Source organism: Ciconia boyciana, chromosome 5 (assembly GCF_034638445.1).
Source record: "Ciconia boyciana chromosome 5, ASM3463844v1, whole genome shotgun sequence".
In the NCBI taxonomy this organism is placed as follows: Eukaryota; Metazoa; Chordata; class Aves; order Ciconiiformes; family Ciconiidae; genus Ciconia; species Ciconia boyciana.
The window spans coordinates 26,631,581-26,647,552 of NC_132938.1; the positions used below are offsets into that span (position 1 = coordinate 26,631,581).

Below are 15,972 nucleotides of genomic sequence, written 5' to 3' on the forward strand. Positions count from 1 at the left end.
CACTGGAATCAGAGAATAAGAATGGTGACTTGTTCTAATTAACTGTATTTAATTACCCAGGTTTATAAAAATAACCTGTCTTACTTAAGAACAAGCACTACTTCAAATGTTTTTCAAATATTTACAGTAACATGTACATCTCTACTTGAAAGCAAAAACCCTATCAGACAGCTATTTTTACATACATTTTTTTAGAAGACAGAAAAATTTCTTTGATTCCCTATTGTATAAGCTACAATAAAAACACACAATTGTCCTATATAAGATGCCTGCTACACCTTAAGGAAGCCTCCCTCTGCTATCTCTGTATCCTCAGTATCTTCCTGGCTGCTCCCACAGGCCTTAAAAAGATCCATTGCATTTTGGGAATATTCTGGACTTGAGTCTATCTCCAACAGTGAATCTCCATCACTTCCAAGCACCTGGCTTCTGAAAAATGTTAACAATGTTTTGGTATTTCTTCCAAGAAACACTGAGGTGTTACATATTTCAAAGAAGCTATCTGATACAGGTGGCTTATTTAAGGCATGGATAGTGCAGTTTGTTATGAAGACTTAAAGAAATGTGATGTATAAAACAAGCATTGCAAGGCAGTACACAAATACTACTCTCTTGAAAGACTGAACAATTTACTAGTACACAAACCTTGCTGTGAGAGGAAAAGGTAATTCTTTTTGATCAAGGTTCTCTGCAAGATCTTCAATTTACAAAATCTCTAGAAAGAAACCATTCCAATGATTCTTTCTTCTTTTAGATTAAATTATGATTTCTTCCAACACACTGGTTTGCTGACCTTATCTTATTGCTCTGCAACTTTGGACACTTTTGCATTAAAATTATTATTGTATCAGATTCAGCTAAACACATTTCTCAGTGTTTATGTGCATTTGGGGTTTGCTTATATTGGAAATCAAATCACCACATTTAAACACTGGAGTATAGAAAAATAAATTATCATCCAAGAGCTGTTTTGTAGTTTACACAGTTCCAAATTCTGCTTTTGATTTACTTAAAATATATATTAAAAATTTGTTAATATTAACAGTAAACAAGCACAGACCCAAAATATCAACAAAGAATTACAGTTAGAATTACAACTTGTTCTGTTCATTAAAGATGGTCAATTTTCAAGCCTTTGTTATCAATGAACTGAAGCAGAGCAGAGCACCTGAATTCTCATGTACCTGGCATTACTGAATGCGTTTGAAATACCCTCAACTCGTAGTTCTTTTATATAGCAATGCTAGTAAGGGGAATCAGGATGCAAGAGACAAAAAATAGAATTTGGTGAAAACAGGTTAGATTATCCTGTTCTGACCAAACAAATTCAGTTCTCCAATTCCAGCTGCGCTGGTACTTAAATTTGAAAACCAGAACACAACCCAACATATATTGGGCCACGATGTTTTATAAATCATTGTGGTTTAGTTGTGCCCTTTAACATATGCCAGATCTGTTATAATTGCAATTCCAGGGTCTATCTTGAGACAGGAAAGGCCCACCCCACCCAGGCATGTTTTATTTATTTATTTATTTTTACCTTTGTAGATCAATTTGCCTCTGTGCTGCTGCTGGCTTTTTTGCTGTGTCTTGCTGTTTTGGTGCTTTGGCGTTACCTGCCTCTAAACTCCCTGGACTTTCTTGACTGACTGCTGCCCTTTTCCTTCCCCTGACAGGTGGCTTATTTGTTTCCTCATTTTTTGCAGTGGTACCCTGAGGTTCAGGTTTGGGTGGACGCCCTCTCCTGGTTTTTGCTGCGAGTGATGGTCCTGTTTCATCTACATTTTTTTCTTCCGGTTTTTGATGAATATTCTCAGTTCCAGATGCTGTTGCTGTTCTTTTTTTCCCACGTTCAGTGCTGTTTCCTTGTGTAGCCTGATCAGAATTAATCTCCTAGAAAATAAAAGTAATGAATGTGAAGAAAAAAAAAAGATTCCCAACAGCAAACTCAAATTGTTACCTCCCTCCGACAGAAACATGAGTTCATAAAACAGAAAGTAAGTGTTCTTATAAAAACACATCACATGGGCTTAGACCTAGTAAAAAGTTTTACTAAATGGGATTTCAGATAGTAACCTTGCAAAAAGATTTTCTACTCTATGTGTAATGTTAACATCTGCACCCAATGTATCTTTTAGTTGCTTGAAAGTGAGATTACAGTAAGACTAATAATCTCAGCTCCTCTCATGATGGTTCATCTGGACAAGCTCCTTTTACTGCCTCTTTGCCACTGACAGGAGAGAACTGAGGAGCAAGAGTAATGATTCCAGTACAGTACATGACATTTACTTCAATATATGCAAATTTTGAGACCAACCTTCAGTAAAAGTGCAGATTACTAAAACCCTAAATACCAGTAAAAGGAAAAAAACAAGGCTTGCAGGGAATAAAAGGGAGTAAGACCTAGTCACAAATGAAACTTGCAGTCTTTGTTAATTCTTTGTCACATCTGAATAGGTATGGCCTACATGCATGTTTTTCTCATTATGCTGAACAAGTTAATGGAAGTGATTAAATTTCATGAAGCAGTGTCCGTATACGTGAAACAGAAAGGGTGGTGGCAATGTAGGTCTCTACACAGAAAAGTATTCATATGGAAACAAAGAGGAAGCAACTGGAGGCTAGACCTTCATTTGAACACTGGCTTCCGAAACAGCCAGGAGGAGGGGCAGAGAAAAGGGTACTGAAGAAGTATGGCTGGGATGACTTAGCAATTTCAAACACACCAATTAAGGCCACTCACTATTATAAGTGCTGTGTCTGAACCAAGGACTTTTTTGTTAAATATTCTACCATTATTTCTTAAATGTATAAATAAGTCAGGCAGTCTCTAATCTTTATGACTGTTCTAGCAGCTTCATAGCAGACATTTACAACTTCTATTCATAAGAAGTTTACAGATAACCACTCTGAAAATGTCAACTAAAGTCAGGTTTCAAGAACCTAGAAAGCATTTTTGAAGATTTATTTCATAAATGCTTTGCCTAACTTCTCTAACTTTTCAGAAGAACCCTATTTTGGGGAAAAAGAAGAAAAAAAGGAACCATACTTTGAAATTTAGGAGATTTTTTCTTCTTCATTAGCTCACGGGTGTGAATATCACATGGATGTTACTTTAAAAGATTAAGAAAAAACTAACTTTTCTTTGTGATGATACAAATCCAAAACACCTGCTTATTACTCTGGTTTCATCTAATCAAAACCAACTGAGTAGATATATAACTTCTTAAAATGCATACAGCATGAACAATCTATGTATCCCTCCATTATTACAGAAGTCTATTTTGATTTTAGAATCACAGAATCATCTAGGTTAGAAGTGACCTCTGGAAATCATCTGGTCAAACCTTCTGTTGAAACCAGGGCCTCAGGGTTTATCCAAGGCCCTTGACAAGCCAAGCTGTGAACAGCAACATTCCACCACTTTTCTGGGCAACCTATTCCAGTGTTTAATTTTCCTCACAATGTAGGGTGGTTTGTTTTTTTTTTTGCTTATATCCAGATGGAATTTCCCTTGAAGCAACTTCTGCCTGTAGCCTTTTGTCCTGTCACCATGCAGCCTTGAGAAGAGAGTACTTCCATCTTCTCCATTGAAAGACTGATTAGATCCCCCCAAGGCTTCTCTCCCCTAGGCTGAACAAGCCCAACACTTTCAACCTTTCTTCATACGACCACTTCTCCAAGCCTTTATCATCTTGGTGGCCTTCTGCAAAGCGCTCTCCAGTTTTTCAATATCTGTGTTAAACTGGGGAGGGCAGAGTATTCTGGATACAGTATTCCAGGTGTGGCCTAATGAATGCCAAATAGGGGGGAATAATCACACCCCTCAGTCTGCTGGCTATACTCTCGATGATGCAGCCCAGGACCCAGCCTGCCCTCACTGCTGCCAAGGGATGGTGCCAACTCATGCTCCACTGGTTACCCACTGGGATGGTCCCCCAGGTCCTTCTCAGCCAACCTACATCCCAGCCAGGCAGACCCCAGTGTGTTGTACTACTGCTTGAGTTTAATCTATCCTAGGTGCAGAACTTCAGATTTACCTTTGTTAAACTGCATGCAACTGTATGTTTTATAAGTTAAAAAAAGTAATTATGATTTAGTCATGATCATCTCTCTCTAATGGAAGGGGGGAAAAGCATTAAAAATCCTCAAAGTACAAATAATATATTAGTTGTGACACAATCCAAAAGTTAGATGTTTATTTCATGCTAGAGGACCACTTGAAATTTTCCTGGCAATATCTTCAGTTAAAGCTACAGATATCAACCTTCACTCTGAATCACAGTCGCACTGTTATTTATACTGGAAAACACAGAATAAAGGTGGGAATCTTTTGGAATTTTAGAAAAAAGAAAGAAGTCCCTTCTGATTTGCCTGTGCTATTTTTGAGCACGTGAGCTCTATTAATTACTCTGGATAAAATAAATAGTAGTTTTGAAAATAAGGGGTCTTCTATTGGGCTAGGAAAGTGATAAAGTACATGAAATGAAGTCGGACATTACCAGTTCCTCAGAGATCACCTGCAGTGACATGTACTGAATAAACCCCCAATGCCAAGCTTATTATAGAGATACAGTCCATAAAATCCCCAGACATACCTTGTTTTTCACAGGTTCTGTCTTTGCTGGTGTGACTGAAATAATCCTCACGGGATTTTCATCATTTTCACTGACCCCAGTTTCTGATATATCTGAACTTTGTTCCCTGGTAGCATAATTGAAGGCAAAATAAACCCAAAATATCCAGAACAAAAGAAGAAAAATGTTTGCAATTATTTTAAAAAAAAAAAAAAATCAATGCAGGCAGGCTAAATTAGTTAAAAAATAGTCAGATTTGCCTGAGTCCACACTTACATTTTCCTTCCCAGAACTGGCAAAGGTCTGAAAGGGACTGGCTAGTCACTGAACCAAATCCCTTATCACAGACACAATGCCATATAATTCTTTTTGCAAACTTAAGACCAATGCTCTAAACAAGGCTGTGTTCTTTTTCCAGACAGAAAAAGCTGATACTGGCAAAGGTAGTGAAGAAAAATAGAGACCAGCAATGCTCAGACTTCAAGTTAATTTACACAAACATACAATAGTTTTAAAAACACAATAGTTAAAAAAAAATAAATCAAGATTATTACAGCATATATCATGCAAAATTATACAACAAATTCTGAACCGAGTTATACTTCCCTTTGGCCTTATGAAATGTAGCAACTAGAGTTGACTTTCTCTACTTTCTTTAACTCTCTATCTTAGACAGTTAATCAATTCCAAAACAAATTAAACACTCTTAGAATTTGAAAGTGTAAACTGTTTCTCCAGATTTATGATAAATTTAAAAACTCTGGATCCACATAAAAATAACACTTACTAGCAGAAAGAGTGAATATTACAATCATATGTTGAAGAGATCCTGGTCCTCTTCAGTAAGCTCTTTTAATTGTTCTTAATCTTAAATACGTCAGAATATTTCATCTACATCAAAAATGTTTCTTGTTACCAATCAGGTTTAATCCTAATTTATACATCAAAAAATATGTGAGTTGCAAAATCTGTTTAGTATTAATTATGGCTGGTCTCTTCAATTAATATATATTCTGATGTAAAAATATTATTAATATTAACCACCAAAATTTCAGACAGTATAGTGTCTCTTCTATTGTATTATATGTAGTTTCAGGCAGGCCACACCTAAACACTGTACTGAATTTTTGTCTACTAAAAAACACCAAAAACAAAAAGCAAAGATAGTGATTTTACCTATAGAGAACTATGACATTTTTTAAAAATGGACAAAATAAAGACACTCTTCAAACACACAGGCACACACACCAAATCATCTCCTGTCCTAAAACATGCAAGCACAGTGGAGAACATGAAGTAAACAGTTGATGAAAGAAATTTCAAACTCCTGTACCTTGATCTGTTTCCTGCAGAAGAGCTCAGCTCAGAGTTCACACTGATATTGCTTCCAGTCTCTGATCCTGTAGTTCTAATATACGGTCTCCTTCCAGTTGCAGATAATGGTTTGTTTACTGTACCTAATACACCAGTCGGTTTTGGCTAGAAGAAAATGTTTAAATCTTAAAAAATGGGAACTTCAGATACATATTTAATTTAAAAAATATTTTCTGGAGTATTTTAAAATACTTTTTCTGGATTAACAGTCTCAATCACAATGCCATCAGTTTAGAGCTACAGACCTCATCTTTACTTAAAAACCGCTGTCTATCCTACTTTTATTTCTTATAATTTAACAGCATTTCATCAAAATGCCTTGCTCTCTCTCATGCTTTGAAGGGATAGCAGCTGGAGAAGTCTCAACAAAAGCCAGAATGTTAGGCAGTATTAGAAGGAAATAATATTAATCTAATATTAAATTAGAATCAGTTGAGAGCCTCTGGGTAAGGATGAAGGGGAAAGCAAATAAAGCGGATGTTGTTGTGGGAGTCTACTATTGACCACCCAGCCAGGACGACAACACTGATGAATTATTCTACAAGGAATTAAGGGATATCTCTAGATGAACTGTCCTTGTCCTTTTGGGTAATTTTCACTTCCCAGACATCAACTGGGAATATCATACAGCAGAGACAAACAGGTCCAGGAAATTTCTGAAGCATGTTGAAGATAGCTTCTTGGTGCAGGTACTAAGGGAGCCAACTAGGAAAGGTTCCCTCCTAGATCTGTTGTTTGTAAACAGAGAGGGACTTGTGGGCGAAGTGGTGATTGGTGGCTGTCTTGGTCACAGTGACCATGAAGTAGCTGAGTTTCAAATTGTTGGCGATAGGAGAAAAACTGCCAGCAAAACTTTGACCTTGGATATGGGGAGAGAAGACTTCGGGCTGCTGAAGGAGCTACTTAGTAAGGTCCCCTGGGAACCTGCTTTTGAAGGTACTGGGGTCCAGGAATGCTGGTCACTTTTTAAGAGCCATCTCTTAAAAGCACAGGACCAGGCAATTCCAAAATGTCGGAAGTCAAGCAAGTGAGGGAGAAGGCTAGCTTGGCTGAGCAGTGATCTTCTTCTAGAACTTGTACGGAAGTGTACGGACTTTGGAAGCAACGACAGGCAACACGGGAGGACTACAGAGATGCCATTCACCACTACAGGGAGAAAATTTGTGTGGCCAAAGCTTGATTAGAGTTCAAGCTGGCCAGAACTGTGAAGGACAACAAAAAGGGCTTTTTCAAATATGTTAATAGCAAAAGGACGATCAGAGATAACATTGGGCCATTGCTTGACGAGGTTGGTCATCTCACAAATAGGGATATAGACAAAGCAGAGACATTTAATGCCTCCCTCGCCTCTCTTCAACACCCATGATGGGCCCTGGGACCCCCAGAGCCCTGTGTTGGAAGACCATGACTGGGGGGATGATAAACTCCCAGCCAACCCTGCACTCATTCAAGACTTGCTGCTCCAACTGGATGAGCATAAATCTATTGGGCCCAATGGAATTCATCCCAGGGTACTGAAAAGAGCTGGCCGATGTCATTGCAGGACCTCTCTCCATTGTTTTTCAATGGTCTTGGGAGTCTGAAGAGGTCCCAGTCAACTGGAAGCTGGCAAACGTTGTCCCAATTTTCAAGAAGGGTAAGAAGTCAAACTGTAGTAATTACAAGCCTGTCAGTCTCACTTCAGTGACTGGTAAAATTATGGAGAAGGTTATTCAGACTTATTGAAAAACACTTGAGAGAGAATGCAGTTATGGGTCACAGCCAGCACGGGTTCACAAGGGGAAAGTCCTGCTTAACCAACTTAATTTCTTTTTACAACAAGGTCACCCATCTAGCTGACCAAGGGAAGCCAGTAGATGTGGTGGGTTTAGATTTTAGCAAAGCTTTCAATATTGTCTCCCACAGTATCCTTCTGGATAAACTGTCCAGCACACAGCTAGACAAGTCCATAATACGTTGGGGGAGCAATTGGCTGATGGGTCGGGCTTGCAGAGTTATAGCAAATAGGGTTACATCAGGCTGGCAGCCAGTCACCAGTGAGGTTCCCCAAGGCTCAGTTTTAGGGCCAGTGCTCTTTAATGTCTTTATAAATGATCTAGACACAGGAGTTGAATGTACATTAAATAAATGTTGATGATACTAAACTAGGAGCAGCTGTGGACTCCCTCGAGGGTAGAGAGGCCTTACAGAGAGAGATCTGGAAAGATTAGAGAGCTGGACAATCACCAACTGTATTAAATTTAACAAGAGAAAGTGCCTGATTCTCCACCTGGGGTGGGGTAATCCTGGTTATACATACAAACTGGGGGACGAGAGGCTGGAGAGCAGCCCCGCCGAAAGAGATCTGGGGGTTTGGTTTGATGGCAAGTTGAATATGAGTCAAGTGTGCCCTGGTAGCCAAAAGGGCCAACTGTGTCCTGGGGTGCCTCAAGCACAGCACAGCTAGCTGGTCGAGGGAGGCAATTGTCACACTCTACACTGCACTGGTGCAGTCCCACCTTGAATACTGTGTGCAGTTTTGGGCGCCTCAATATAAGAAGGACATCAAACTATTAGTGTGTCCAGAGGAGGGCGACCAAGATGGTGTAAGGCCTCAAGGGCAAGACTTATGAGGAGCAGCTGAAGTCACTTGGTTTGTTCAGCTTGGAGAAGAGAAGGCTGAAGGGCGACCTCATCACAGCGTCTACAGCTTCCTCACGGGGGGCAGCGGAGGGGGAGGTGCTGATCTCCTCTCTCTGGTGACCAGCAATAGGACACGAGGAATGTTATGAAGCTGCGTCAGGGGAAGTTCAGACTGGACATTAGGAAAAGGTTCTTAACTTAGAGGGTGATTGCTCACTGGAACAGGCTCCCCAGGGAAGCGGTCATGGCACCAAGCTTGTCAGAGTTCAAGAAGCGTCTGGATGACGCTCTTAGTCATATGGTTTCATTTTAGGTAGTCCTGTGAGGAGCAGGGAGTTGGACTTGATGACCCTTATGAGTCCTTTCCAATTTGAGATATTCTACGATTCTAACATCCTGTATTTGCAAAGCAAGGCACCTCTGGGAAAGGCTTTCCAAAATGTAATGCAGAATTAGGTTCACTACAACAGTAAGAAATGTGTACACTTTTATTATACAGAAAACCAGTGTAAAAATACTTAACACCATCTATCTATTCTGGGGTTCTCCGATACAGTGATGGTATTTTAGATCTTGCTATGGCTGTGTCTGCTGACCGATTTGGTCAGGCTGGGTAGGCAGCAGGAAGGTTTTTATTTTGTCTCTGGAGAGGAGTCAAGGAAGTTTTCATAACTGGCATGTCACATTCTTCATGTAATTTTACATTTCCTCAGAGACAAGTTAATTTATTAAGACATTCCCACAAGAAAAAATAATTCCCGTGTGTGGAAGTTATGAGGGAGCAGGCAGGAGAGAGATACCACAGATGACGGAAAACATTTGGCTAGCAAAAAAAAGCAACAATCCCTGCAGAAATGGCCTGTTACTGAGCACATGTTCAATAGCTGCATCATCCTAGTGCTAATACTGCACAACATTTACTTAAACATACCATTCTTATAATATTTTATTTGCTCAATTTACTGAGTATTTTATAAAAAGTAGGAAGCATTTAGCACAGCTAATAGGAGAGAGAAAAATGTTTAAGAGAGAAAAGAAAGTGCTTCTGCAGAACCAGCAGGTTGCCGATTTCTGGCACCTACTGCCATAAGAGGTTGTGAAGGCAGAGCATCAGGAGGTTCAAAACCAGAGCAGATAAATTTGGGAACAAGTCCATAAGCAGATATCAAAACCAACAGGCACAGATGCAGAGTCTATCATCCCATTATAAAAATTATGAATGCTGGGGGAGTAAGAAGGGGAATATACTGCGGAAAGTGGCTAGACTTGCATGTTCTCCCTAATCATGTTGTATTGGTCCCTCTGGAAAAACAATACCAGGCCAAAAAGGACCATTGGTCTGAGTCAGTGGGGTATCCTTACACATCTGTGTTTCCTGAAATGGAAGTAGACAGAAAAAGAAGCACATGTTTGTGTATTGTATTACAGCATGGAATAAATGCTTGTTTTCCCAGAACACTGAAAATACCCTCAATAATACTAGCTTGGTATGGGACATCCCCCCCCCCCCCCAGTCTAACTCTGTTTTAACAGCATGCAGGAGAGAAGCCTGTCTTATACCAGTAAGATTTTTTTAGTTAAGACACAGCTTTAGTCTACATTGCTGAATGCCTTAAAAGATAAATGTAGTAAGTTTACACAGCCAACTAAACTTGCTTCAAATGCTTCATTCCTTATATTTGAATGTTGTCAAAGGTGAAACAATTACAGCAGTAGACAGATACCTTCTTCCGAGGATATTTAAAGCACCAGTCTGGTACTGGCTGCTGCTAAAGAAGGTGGTCTTCTGTCTGCTGCCTCCCTTCCTAACATAACTCCAGCCCAGCTCACTGAGTAGCATTCAGGCTGATGTCACAGGGTGAACATGAAGCAAGGAGAGGCAGGATTCTGCCAACTGAGCAAACCTCACCCACATGAACTGCTCTGATAGCGGAAACTTTTTGTATAAATGAAAAAATCAGTGTGAGAAGAAGCAATTTTAAATGATATGGCTATTTACGGAGTGATCATTTGTCTCTACTCTTACAATGAAAAATTACACAAAGTTCTGCTCTAACTGAAGACTTTAGAAACTAATGCAGTAACAGTTCATGGAATGCATAACATGAAAATTAATAAATGCACATGAAATTTATATTAAAACCATGATTTATACTGTTCTCAGGATTTTTATATTTTACGGGTCAGCCAGCATTCTTTCACTAAGCTCAAGGAAAAAAAAAAAAAAACACTGCTCATTTTTTGAGTTAGACTAAAAAGCATTCCAATGTAATTTACCTAGGAAGGACAGTTTCAGAATCCCAAGAAAGGACAGCTGATGGTAAAAGGTATCAAAATAGGTTCTGGTTTTTATGTTGTTTGTTTTTTTTTTTGTTGTGCATCCCCACCCCTGCCAAAAGACTTGGTCTTTTCTCTCCCCTGTAAAGGTATCAGCCAAATTATGTCTGAAATAAAATGAAATGTTCAAAAGGGTGTAGACATTTGCAGTTGAATTTAACAGCCTTAACAGCTATATTAAAAATATTAAGATTGAAAATTTAAGACCTCCAATGCTAGTGGTGTCACAATTCAGTATCTGCATCATAACTTTATGCCACGCTTATTTCAATAATGGAAAAACCTGTAGTTATGTGAAAAACTGTTAATCAAGAACCCTCAGTGCACAGGTAACAATCTTGGTGTTGTGTACTCACCAGGTAGTATGTTAAAGGCATTAATTATGCCATCAAATAAAAGAATCACAAATTATTGCACACAAACTCTTAATACAATTTTTAAACTACAGCAGTCTGGGACATTTAAAAAAATCATGAGTAATATTCAAAGAATTGTAACTTGTCAAAATACAGTACCTTTCCTGTCAAAAGAAGAACCCTTGTCTCTTCTGAAATGTAATTCCTGTCATTGCAGAAATCCTGTATAAAAAAATAAAATAAAAATCAGTTTGTGTTTGATCTCTCAATCTTGCTGTTGTTTTTTTATATATACACGATTGACTTCTCAAATTAGATGCTACTATCAAGTGCTACAGATATTTCACACCATGCCACTTGCTGACAAATGAATCAATCTAACAAAGATAGGTCAAACTAGTATTTTGGAGGAGATTTGTAGCAAGCATTACTGAATGACAGTATGCCATACCTGAAGTTGGGATTAACATTTTTTCTTCTTGAATGCCATGAATCATTTGAAGTGAAGCAAAAATTCCCTCCCTATTTTTTCACTTGCATCTTTTTAATGGGAAGTCCAGAGAGAGGAAAAGAGGTGCTGTTTTCTCTAAACAAGTTGAAAGTTGCTACCTTTGTCACTCTGAGTACAGTTTACACAGACCAAAACACTAAATCTGCATGCAGGTAGCTATCATAGACACCAGCTCCCTGTTACTATGGTATCTGCCATTTCACAATTAAATAAGCAAACTAAATTTTGCTTAAACAGACTCTGGAAAGGCTGTTAATTAACAGTCTAAGACACTTAAAAATGTGAAGTGTATTCTTCAGTACAACCAAAACATCAAATCTGGTCCAGAGAATTACTTTGGTTCCACTTATACTTTTTAGAAGTATGCCTCAAAGAACAGTAGTGCTGTTGCTGACAGTAGAGCTATACTCACCTATTACTGGGCAATAAGAGGACCAACTTGTATAGCAAGCAAAATAGCCAGACAGCTACTGACAGATAAAAATGTACCACGGAAAACATCAGAAGTGTTCCCTTTTTCTTTTTAGTCTGCTTTGCATTTTAATTCAGATATACAGTCAGAATATACATATATTCTCATATATTCAGATGCACTTTAGCCTGGAGAAAAGGAGACTCAGGGGAGACCTTATTGCTCTCTACAACTACCTGAAAGGAAGTTGTAGAGAGATGGGGATCAGTCTGTTCTCCCAGGTAACTAGTGATAGGACAAGAGGAAATGGCCTCAAGTTGCGCAAGGGGAGGTTTAGACTGGATATTAGGAAATTTTACTTCACTGAAAGGGTTATCAAGCATTGGAAAAGGCTGCCCAGGGAAGTGGTTGAGTCACCATCCCTGGAGGTATTTAAAAGACGTTTGGATGAGGTGCTTAGGGACATGCTGTAGTGGTGGACTTGGTAGTGTTAGGTTTACGGTTGGACTCGATGATCTTAAAGGTCTTTTCCAACCTATACGATTCTGTGATTCTGTGACTTGTAAAACACTAATGAAATTATCTAGCAATACATGCTAACATAATGATATTTATTCTAATTAGCTCTCACCTGGTTACAAACATTTCTGGCACACGTGCATAAAACATAGATAGCACAGCATACAGCTAATGTTAAAAAATGTAATTGCTGAGGATAAAATATATGTATTTTCCCACTCAGGATATTATGTTACGGAGATAACCAGCTCTCAGTTATAAAAATCAAAGTATTTCCCCTTATTACTTTGGAAATTAAATTAACAAATTTACCTTTTCAGGTTGTGTAAAAAATTTGGTTGGCAATACAGGGTCCTTCGGTGAATCTGCATTGCACAAAGCACTTTTGCTGTTGATTACACATAGTGCTACATCACATACTGTATAAAGTTTCTGAAGAAAAAAAGAAAAGTATGCTTTAGGAATTATTTACTGTTTTCTCGGTGTACAGAGAATGTAGTTCTTTAAAAAGTTTAATCTAGGTGTTAAAATAACCACCACACTAAGGACATATTTTGCAATTACATCATTAACCATACAGTTGGCTCTTCAAACACATACAGAAGTTCCCATTTTTCATATCCTATTTAACAAAAACTAGTAACACTTTACATGCCTATGCTGTACAATAGACGCTCTTGCTCAATCAAATCACCATAAATGGTTTCTCATCTCTGCTAGGAACTAACAGGTTTAACAGTAGCCATATAATACTGTATTTCCTCCCCCAACAGCAGAAGATACTTATGTCAAGAAACTAGGCAGCAGGAGTTAAAATAAGGCAGGCAGGCAGTAACAGGAATATTTAACAAATTTTGTTTATTAACTTCATTGTGTGCTGGATAAGGTCAGCAAGGTTCTGAAAGATTGGCAACATACAGACAATGCTCGCGATTAACGCTCTCTCTAAAAGACCATAAAAATGTCTGAGCTAGTGCTTTCAGATTTCCTGCAAATCCTGTTCATCAACTGCTTGTGAAACCCTCATCCCATCACCCAACACTTATCTGAATCGCATTTCTTACTTCATTGGCCTTTGGCTCATCAGGAGACTGAGCATCTCGGGTAAGCTTGATGTTTTCTGCCATCTTTTTCATGAAGGCATGGCTATTGTTCTCATTCTTTGTCATTAGAACTTCAAGCATGAACCACAGGCACCTAAAAAGCCATAAAACCACAAGCAATTACATTCCAGCTTTTATACTGCAGCTCCCACATATAGCAATGTCTTAAAAATTTTTGTCAGCTGTACTAGCTTTTTCTTAAGAAACCACAATCAAATTGAATATATCATAAATGGATAACATCATCTGAAGGTATAAATAGAGTCTAGACCTTTAACACAGAGTCTTAATTGTACTCCTCAGAATAAATCTGCCAAATTAGTGTGCTTCTCTATTGTATCTGTAAACACTGCCCAATCAATCAACTTTATCTCCCAGATATGAATAGAAGCAAGAATTCATCATGTAGATGAAATTCTGTAATCACTACCTTGGGCTATGTCTATGTTCCTATCAACAATGTACCATGACCACACTCAAAACAGGCTTAAACAAATCATACTGCTGCTAGATAGTTACCCACATTATGTGGTTTACTCCTGGAATTCAGACAGGAGAGGAGATCCAAAACTGAGCAGGTCAGATTCTTGCTGATGCTCCATATGGGAGGAAAAGAAATCCTTACAGATAGACATAATGGAACTAGCTTTCCCAGTTTTCTTTCTTTAGATCTAGTTTATTCATAGGGAGAACCCATTATATTTTGACTAAAAGTTTGTTTTAAGAATTTTTCAATTATGATATAAAGCACAACTGGTCCGTCCACACTATCATTTGCTATCAAGCTTCAGAGCTGCACGTGGCTAGAGGGTCAACAACAGTCATAATATGGTAAAATAATACTTAGTTGGGAAAGACATATGGGTGGGTCTGAGAAATGCAGAGTTTGCCAGTAGCTAATTTAATTCTGAAGCTCTGGAAGAGAGATTACCTTGTAGAAAGAGGCTAATAAAAAAGTAGAAAAACAGGATGACTGAACATTAGAATTCTGCATCCACAAAACCCCCAATCTTCTTAACTGATACAAATTAAAGATTGTAACACAAGAGATGAAGGAACATTTCTCGCAAAAACTCAAAACAAAAGAGGGTTGTGCTCCATCAAAACAGTTAAATAGTTATCTGGTGTTCAAATAAAATAAGACATCTATATTCTGACTTGCATCCAAGAGCTACAAAGGCTATAAGTAAATAAATGTGTTAGATACCTTTACATCCATCTATTCACTATTCTCAAGAACTTAAATGGGACAAATACAGGACCAATAACATACCACACTGACCCAGCTTCTCCAAAACCCTGTGTCGTCCAAAGATTACTATTGAGGACAAATTTTACGCTGGTAATTCCAGTTAACATGTCAACTTCAATAGCTTGATTTCCTCACTAAGTCAACAAATTAAATAAATCATTATCAACCCTGAACAAGACCTTTCCAGAACAACAGTGGGATTTCATATAGAAAAATATGACCTAGAAGAACACAGTCACATGAAGTAAGTTCATTCTCTGTATCCATTTCAGTATTTTTGGAATATGAATTCGGAAGAAAAAGACACTGTCTCAAGACAAAAAAGAAACCCAAACCCAAACACACCTCTGTAGGATAAGCTGAAAAAACTTCGTAAGAATAACTATCACGGATTATGGTTAAGGAACTTGTTAAGCATGTATTTACTTTATATGACTGTATTTAGGCCATGTAAAACCAAGACAAACAAGGGAGACAACTACAAAACACACTGCCAGTCTGCTTTTCCAAGTTTGCAAGCATCTATGTTAACACTTTAAAGTGAACAGTATGACTCTCAGAACTCTTGAAAGAAACACTGTATTACATTATATGAGAAAAATGTTTTGCATTTATCTCAGGAGACTCTTCAGAGAAGTATTCCTGCCAAAATTCCTGTACAGAGTATTTCTTTGTTTGGAGCAGTCCTCTCTGGCTAGTTCAGCCAGCCTGTGACAAACATGAGGGAGGAAATTTGACAACAAAGGAGTCTTGGGTGTCCAACAAGGGGTGTCCAGAAAAGCTCTGTGCACTAGAAAGCACTTCTCAGAGAAAGTATTAACTCAACAACTGTGAATCAGAACTTGTTCCATGCATTTTGGATAAAGTACATGCTGGAGAGTGCTTTCAGATGTTGCCAGGAACAGGGAG

The 15,972-nt window shown here is 38.3% G+C and overlaps 1 protein-coding gene across 2 annotated transcripts in view; it reads right to left on the reverse strand.

Moving 5' to 3' along the window:
* The window catches only part of PDS5A (PDS5 cohesin associated factor A), an 86,406-nt gene that overhangs the window by 1,514 nt on the left and 68,920 nt on the right, over positions 1-15,972 (reverse strand). Inside the window, exons 27-33 of one of the 2 annotated variants that reach the window (XM_072863112.1) lie at positions 13,773-13,905; positions 13,021-13,140; positions 11,426-11,488; positions 5,911-6,056; positions 4,599-4,704; positions 1,541-1,893; positions 279-429 (exon numbers count right to left, since the gene is read on the reverse strand). In XM_072863112.1, coding sequence (XP_072719213.1) covers positions 279-429; positions 1,541-1,893; positions 4,599-4,704; positions 5,911-6,056; positions 11,426-11,488; positions 13,021-13,140; positions 13,773-13,905 — 1,072 coding nt within the window. The remainder of the gene's footprint in view (positions 1-278; positions 430-1,540; positions 1,894-4,598; positions 4,705-5,910; positions 6,057-11,425; positions 11,489-13,020; positions 13,141-13,772; positions 13,906-15,972) is intronic. The other variant, XM_072863113.1, reaches the window with a different exon arrangement.